We start from the raw sequence: 8,585 nt of genomic DNA on the forward strand, positions 1-8,585 counted from the left end.
TGTAAATTTGCAGTTTTGGTTGAGCAAGTAATTGCTCGATTGATTGGTTTAGGTTTTGGTGCTTAAAAGGAAATAGTTAGACTTAGGGTTTCTATTCAAGAAACTTGGAATTATAATCCTACAGATGCCTAATGAGTTGCATGCATGATAATGTAAAGCTCAACCGTCAATTCAACAAGTCCATCAGCTATCGCATGTTTGAACTCGTCTATTAACTAGATCTAATGACCCAAACAAATGTGTTCGATCAATAGCAGTGTCGATCGATAATCCTATAGGGATATCGATCGATACACCTTTCGCTTAGTCGATCGATTATCCAATATGAATATCGATCGACGCGCTTCTAGTTAAGCTTTATGTGCGGGTTGAATAAAGCTTACTAAGCTCACTAGATCAGCTCTCGCCTTACTCTTAGCAAGAAACTTAGCTCAGTTAGAATGTTTTCAGGATGAGAATGAAGCTCTCGCTTTTATCTATCAATCCTAGGGCAAGTTCTAGGTAGCTAATCTAGAAACAGACATTAATGAACAATCCTAATGACAATTACCACAACTCAGCAATCTATAGTTGGGGTAATCCCTCATAACCTATTTAAACCCTAAATCTAACAGTGGAACTACTCAGACATGACCAAGCAATTCATGAAAGCAATTAGGTTAGAAAACTTCATGAATAGTAATCTTGTAAATTGGTAAAAACACAGAAAAGCACACTTTGCCTCTAACATGGTGGCAAAACTTATATAATTATGTTAAAACTCGTCAGGGGCAATCTTGTAAATTGGTGAAGACTTGGGCTTCAAGTTGGCTGTGACCAAACGGGCTTTCTGCGCGCTTCGCTGTCGATCGATGTTCAAGTGTGAACATCGATCGATATTCCTCCTCCATTATCGACCGATGGTCGAGCTCGATGGTCATCTCGGGTGCTTGCTCCAAATATCTCCAAAATGCTCCAAAATCATCACTTATCTCCAAATCACTCCTGATCTTATAAATATAATAAATAGACTCTATAATATAATAATAGATACTAAGAACACCTATAAACCATGGACGAAAATGGGTCAAATCCGTGGTATATCACTCGACGAAAGGAGAGAGGCCGCTCAGCTAAGAAACTGGTCCTACCAGCAAGACGTCGCTAGGACATACGACAAGAAAGTCAGAACCAGGACCTTCCAGCAAGGGGATTGGGTTCTACGACGAGCAGAAAAAACAATGGGGAACCTCACCCCCGGGTGGGAAGGATCCTATAAGTTCATCGAGGTGCGGAGAGCAGGCGCCTACAGGCTGCAAGATAGCAAAGGTAAAATACAGCCCAACTACTGGAACTCCCTGCACCTCAAAGCCTATCATTTTTAATACGGTCCCCAGACCATGATTTCTATACTACTATATACAATTTAAGCATTATAATTTCCTATTTCTATGTATGCTAAACGTCTCCGGACAAAGCTTATAATAAAATAATTACGACTATAAAGGCAGAGGGGAAATCATCAGGTCTCCAGAGACCTCCGCTCCTGGCCAACCCTTGCAAAAAGTGGCACGCCCACAAAACCAAAAACGGGTATGAGACATAAAACAGGAATGGGCATGCGCAAGCCTGAGTATGCTGTCAAAACTACCTAAAACCCCTGTGCAGCCTAAGGCGCATCGGGGTCCCTAGAGTACCAATGTGAAAAGAACATGTATTAAAACGCTACGAGCTACACAATACAGGGAACACATGGTATATTTATTGCAAAAGTACTGTGAAATACAAGGAGCAATCAAAATCCTGCTTCTCCAGACGTGGAAAGCAGCGAAGCCTGGCACTTGGGTCATAACACCCACACCAGCACCCTCTAAAGCATGTCAGTGACTTCCTGCAGAAGTAGAATACAGCATAGGAACTCAATAGTGGCCAGGTTCCGAGCGGCAGAATGCGAAATCCAAACAGGTACCAGTAGTAGCCTTGCCTAGGAAGGCGGAGTACGGTCCCTGCGAAAAGCTAAATATTCCGGGTTCCCAAGGAACTCCGGGCCCTTATGCAAGCCCCGATCTAAAGAGGAAACCCAAGGTTCCCCCTACGTTTTCGGGTCCTATGTATAAAATCTAAGGAAGAACCTCCGGGTTCTCCTATAGCCTCCGGGTTTCTATCAAAGATCTCAGGATCTAAGGAAGAACCTTCGGGTTCCTATGTGGCCTCAGGGTTCCAAAGATAAAAAGGTTCCAAAAAAAAAAAAAAAAAAAAAAAGCTAGAACCCCTGTGCAGCCTAAGGCGCATCGGGGTCATTACAACTTCAAAGAACCTTCGGGTTCCAGTCAAAGATCTCCGGATCTAAGGAAGAGACCTCCGGGTTCTTATACGGCCTTAGAGGCCTAATATGATTTTAGAAAGAGGATAGAACCCCTGTACAGCCTAGGGCGCATCGGGGTCATCACATCCCTAAGAACCTCCGGGTTCCCATGCAACCTCAGGGTCCAAATACAAACCTCTGGGTCCCAATACAATCTCCGGATCTAGGGGAAAACCATGTATTCTTACACGACCTCAGGGTCCAATCACAATATCAAAAAACCTCCGGGTTCCAACCATGATCTCCGGATCTATCAAAGAATCTCCAGGTTAATATACCGCCTCCCGGCTCCAGTTATGATCCCAGGATCTAAAGAAGGACCTCCGGGTCCCAAAAAAGACCACACGGTCTAAGGGAACCTCCGGGTCCCGAATACGATCTCAGGATCCAACATGTTATAGGCAAAGTGTGCTGTAGATCATAAAATCTACGCTAAGAATTTGATAGTGATCAGGAGTTTAATCAGGAGAAGATAAATGATGTAGGCAACGATATCTTTAGAACACAACGATGTAATCAGTTTCCGGTAGGCAAAAATGGACTTTATTGATGAATAAGATCGAATACAATGAGTAAAACAAGATCGAATGTTACAACGAGATCGCTTAAGAGAAAAGATCTAAATATGGATGAGAACAAGGTCGAAGTGTGGGTGTAGCTCTCTCTAAGGTTTTCAACGTGTCTCTTCTTAATGCGTCGAGTTCTTCTTATAGCATGCTGCTCTCGTGATGTTCGCAACTGCTCCGCGATCTCAGCAATCGTTCCGCGATCTCCGGATCTTTGAAGTCTCTGTTTGGAGCTCGAGTGCTCGCTGTGGGCTTTAACTCTTCGCGGCCCATTCAGTTGATTGTGGCCCATTTACACATTGACCAAAATTGGGTCCAACATTTGTCCCCCAGCCTCTTTTTGGTAAGAACGAAACGGAAAGAGGTGGTTTGCTTTTAATCATGATTTCGTCGCTCGGTCACTGGTACGACTTTGGTTTGAATTTAATGATAAATTTTTAAGGCCGTTGCTTGGCACGTTTTCATTCTTGCGCGTAACGGCTATATCAGCCGCCACTAGGGCGAGTTCTAGGTCATCATTATCTTTCTCGAGAATGGCGATAGAGCCGTTAGGGCGACTATAAATACACAAGGGATTTCTTTTTTTTGTTTCAATTCCGATTCTTCTTCTTCATCTCTTTTGCTACTGCCTTGAGACTTCTTGATCATTGAGCTTAAGATGTCTTCATCGTTCAGCTTTCCACGCCCGACGACTACGATCGACGATCTCGAGGATCTCTACACGGTGTACAGAGTCGATCGCGCCGTCGTGCTTGACTTGGATTATGCGTCTGAGACTCCCGAAACCGTTCGAGGGGGATATTGCGGAGCCTATCTCCCTTTCTTCCAGTCTTGTGGACTTACTTTCCCGACCCTGGAGCATGTCCTCGAGGTCTTGGCGGAGCATGGTTTATCGTTTACTCAAATCCTCCCGAATTTTCTTAGGCATCTCGTAGCGTTCTTGGTTAGACCTAGGGAGGAAGGTCTTTCCTTTGGTCTTAGTGAGTTCCGCGACCTTGTTCTAGTGAGGTGGGATAAGCAGAATCCCGGAACTTTCCTCGTGTCTCCGCGTCCGGGTCGCCATGTTATCGAAGACGTCTCTTATCGCGATGAGAAGTGGCGCAAGCAGTTCTTTGTTTTTAAGGTGGATCGAGCGTCCACGGGTGATTTCAATTTCTCTCGACTTCCCCGGAATTGGGCTGAGAATATAGGTTAGTTCTTTCTTTAATTTAGTGTTGATCTTTCCATTTGGGGGATTTGCGTTTTAAATCGTTTCCTTTAAATTATTTCAGTCCATTCCGGCAGTTCTTTGACGTCGGGCGAGATTCGGGGCTTGATCAGAGTTCTCCGGAGAGGTCGTTTGAACTGGTCATCGTTTGATCAGTCTTGAATCCGAGCTGCTTTTGCCATGCCAGGGGGGACAAACAGGCCCCAACCGGTTATTGGCAGCGCTGAAGATGAGGCGGAGCGTTCTCAGGAAGTCATTGTGACTTCTTCGATCCAGCCTCAGTCTTTGGATCGACTGGCCAGGCAGCTTATGAGGAGGTCGTCATTTCGTACTTCGGGGTCAGCGTCGAGGAGCAGAGCATCTGTCGGATCTCCCTTGATTTCGATTCGGGATTCCGATGATGAAGATGTTCCTGGGGAACGAAGATCTCATGTCTCATTGAGCCCCGGCTCGGAAGACGAAGTCGTCGGCGCGACTCGTAAGCGACGTCGATCTTCGAAGGCGGTCTTACCCGGTCCGTCTTGTCCTAGACAAGAATTGACCGTCAGAGGTCTTGCTTCTGGGGATGATGATCCTTTGTTTGCGGCTCAGGATGACCTGATCGCTCTCGCCGGCCGTATGAGATCCGCGGGTTGCCGTCTTGATACCACTCAAATTACCCTAATGAGTGATTTATACTCTCTCAAATAAGAGGTCGAGTTGTAGTACTTACGGATCGAATTCACAGAGCTAGGGAACCTAGGGATTCTAATATGATTTGGTAAGCAAAGATGTTTTAAGAGTTTTAAAAGTAAATTGAAGTTTTATATTGAACAAGTGTTTGTTCAATAGCAGGTTTTTGGGGTTTTGATGCTTAAAAAGGAAATAGCTAGACCTAGAGTTTTTATTCAGGAAAGTTGGAATTATAATCCTATAGATGCCTAATGAGTTGCATGTATGATAATGTAAAGCTCAACTATTTGATCAACAAGTCTTTCGGCTGTTGCGGGCATTGACTTGTTGTCTATTAACTAGATCTATGATCTCAACTCTCGTTATATTCATCTATAGAAAGTGTCGATCGATATTCCAATGGGCGTATCGATCGATACACCTTTTGCACTGTCGATCGATTATTCAAGTGTGATATCGATCGTCGCGCTCTAGTCAAGCTTTATGCGCAGGTTGAATGAATGCTTACTAAGCTCACTAGATCAGCTCTCGCCTTGCTCATAGCAAGAAACATAGCTCTATTAGAATGTTTTCAGGATGAGAATTAAGCTATTGCTTTTATCAATCAATCCAAGGGTAGGTTCTAGGTAGCTAATCTAGACACAGGCATTAATGAACAATCCTAAAGATGACTATCACAACTCAGCAATCTATAGTTGAGGTAATCCCTCCTAGCCTATTTAAACCCTAAAATCTAACAAGAGAACTACTCAGACATGGCTAAGCAATTCATAGCTGCAGTTAAGTATAAAAACTTCATAGAATAATAATATATATATCAATGGAGTTCCAATCACAGATTATAACTTTGGATCTTCTCTCCTATCTATCAATAAAACAATGAAACACAAAGAAAGCACACTTTGCCTCTAACATGGCGGCAAAGCTTATATAATTAGGGTAAAAACTTGTCAGGGGCAATCCTGTAAAATAGTGAAATCTTGGACTTCAAGCTGGGTGTGACCAAACGGGCTTCCTGCGCGCTTCGCTGTCGATCGACACCATGTCTTGTGTATCGATCGATTCTAGCTCTCCAATATCGACCGATAGTCGATCTCGATGGTCATCTCGGGTGCTTGCTCCAAATATCTCCAAAATGCTCCAAAATCATCACTTATTTCCAAAACATTCCTGATCTTATAAATATAATACATAGACTCTATAATAATATAATTATTAGTAAAAACACCTATAAACTATGGATGAAAATGGGTCAAATCCATAGTTTATCAACTCTCCCAGACTTCCCCTTTTGCTTGTCCTCAAGCAAAACAAACATGCAATCTCTCTGAAAGAGGTTTTAAAAACAGCAGGGACTCACATGATTTAAAACTTTGAATCATCACCTCTACAATATTGCAATCCACATCTAAGAAGTCCTAATCACAGAAGTACATCATACCAAATCCTGGCTTAGCAACCAAATTCATCTAGCCAACAACTTAGCATAATCTTGTCTTTCATTCCCCTCTACCAACCTCATTTCTTAGCATAAAATAAAAGTGAAGGCTTTACCTTGGGAGTATCGATCACAGGATTCTAGGATTTTCAAACAAGTATCTGCACCTGCAGGTAAACATTAGTTTCTATCCTCTCTCTCTACTAATTTTCTCTCTTGGTCAAAGTCTGCTTATATGCAAGATCATTAACCAAGATTGGACATGCTTTCATAAATCAAGCCTTAATGGTGGTTGCCACCAAGTCCTGTTCACTTCTTTTTTACCTATATCCTAGGATTATTTGTGAAGCAAGCCTTAATGGTTGTAGCCACCAAGTCCTGTTCTATTCCTTTACCTATAAAGTAAGCCTTGATGGTTGTAGCCACCAAGTCCTGTTCGAATTCCTTCCTAATAAATCTCTAATATAATAACAATTTTTTTAATATATAATCTATATTTCGAAAATAGAGAGAGAAATGGTGATAAATCTATATACACAATGCTTTACCTTCCAGACTTGTTTGAAGAATCTGATCCCATGTATACCAAGCCCCAAGACAAGCAGTTGTGTCAGGTAGGTCAGCTTTGGTTCCTTCAAAACAATCTTAGCAAGAGTGGATAGTTGACAGGTTGATCCACTTTAGTATCTTTAGTACTATCTGCAATCAGTAAGTATATAATGGTGCTAAAGAGTGGTTTGATATCTAGCAAAAATCTATAAGTTCATAATCTCCTTCTTGACTCTATAATAACTTAATTTGAAAACATTTTTAATAAGACTAATAAGTAAATAAATATCAGTAAACCTCCCCCAGACTTAAACTACATTGTCCCCAGTGTAAATTCAGTCGGAGTTATGGTTAAAAATTAATCATAAGGACTCAATGTAACAAGTAGGAACGATATACCAGACCGGAATAGATGTCGACCGATGTAAGGATGTTGATGTCGGTCGACGCAGATAAAGCAATGTCAATCGATGTCGACTTGTTCGCGTCGGTCGATACAGATGGCAATCGTCTACTCGGATCTTTTTTTTGTTTTTTTTTTTATGACCTGCAATAATTAAAAACCAACATAAATAGTAAATTAATAAAAACTTAATAAATATTACCTAATAGTGGGTTGCCTCCTACTTAGCGCTTTGTTATAGTCATTTAGCTTGACTTTGGAGGTGTTTTGGGTAGTAGTGTTGAGAACTGGGACTTGTTGGAAAATAAGTATTCATCTCTTGTTTGCGCTTGTTGAACCATGTACCAGTGAAGTCTCTCATTGCCTCATCCCCTCTGCGCCATTTATCCTTCATTGTTGCAGTTGTGTTTTCAATCCTCTGCAATTTATCACCAAGACTCTCAAGGTTGAATTGATGTCTGGTAAGTGCGGCGTAAGTGTCAGTTGAGATCTCTTTTCCATGGTAAGGTGTGTTGGACATGTCGAATGTCGTCTTTGGTACTAGCCAGCCTCGGTTTGTATCATTGTCGATCGATGTTGAATGGTTGGTGTCGATCGATTTGTTTTTGCGTCTGTCGATCGATATCGATGCTTCTTGTCAACGCACAATGTAACTCTGAATCTCCACCAACTCCCCTTGTATATCTTCGACCTTGGAGGTCAATGCACTGATGGTAAGATCCATTGGGAAATAGATGTCATCATATCTCAAATGAAGCCTCTCCTCTGTAGTTTCCAGAGCTCTATAGATCCCTTCTACCAACTGATCTACCTCTTCTCTGGTGTGGAAATCTTGTTGAGTCTTCATCGTGTGTGGGCGTGGCGGATTGGTGTCGATTGATGCGGCCAAGCGGTTGTTGAGCGATGCGTGATGGTGTATGTCGATCAATGGTGATTGTCTGCTGTCGATCGATTGGGGTTGTCTTCTGTCGATCGATGGAGGTCGAGCAACGTCGGTCGCTTTCTGAATTCTGGCTATGTCTTGCTTCATCTCCTCCATGCAAGTGGTTAGCCAACTTACACTATCATTCAATGGATAGTAAACACCATCAAGCTTCTTCTGGAAGGCTTCTTTGTTCTTCTCATGTTCACCACAGACTCCATAGAACATCTCATTGATCTCGTCCTTGGTGTAGATCTCTGGTACCAACTTCGTCTGTGTGAATGAGCTAGCATGTTCAGGAAGACATATGTAGGCTGGTTCATCTCTTGAAGTTCTTTCCAGAAGTCTTCTGATATCCTTGGTGTGAACAGGAATGGTGTGTCCATCTAGATCTCTGGCAAATTCTCGATCATCTCTGTAGACTCCATACTCATCTTTCTCTTCCTAGTAGAATTTCATGTTACCATAAAGGTCATAAGCTCTT

General features: G+C 42.4%; 1 protein-coding gene across 1 annotated transcript; it reads left to right on the top strand.

The window, feature by feature from the left end:
• The first annotated feature begins 3,568 nt into the window (after positions 1–3,568).
• Positions 3,569–5,139, top strand: LOC106330709. Its single transcript, XM_013769139.1, has 3 exons — positions 3,569–4,100; positions 4,305–4,733; positions 5,132–5,139. Exons 1-3 carry the CDS (start codon positions 3,569–3,571, stop codon positions 5,137–5,139), a joined length of 969 nt encoding a protein of 322 aa, XP_013624593.1.
• The last annotated feature ends 3,446 nt before the right edge of the window (positions 5,140–8,585 follow it).

The sequence above is a fragment of the Brassica oleracea genome, chromosome C3 (assembly GCF_000695525.1).
Source record: "Brassica oleracea var. oleracea cultivar TO1000 chromosome C3, BOL, whole genome shotgun sequence".
Taxonomy (NCBI): Eukaryota; Viridiplantae; Streptophyta; class Magnoliopsida; order Brassicales; family Brassicaceae; genus Brassica; species Brassica oleracea.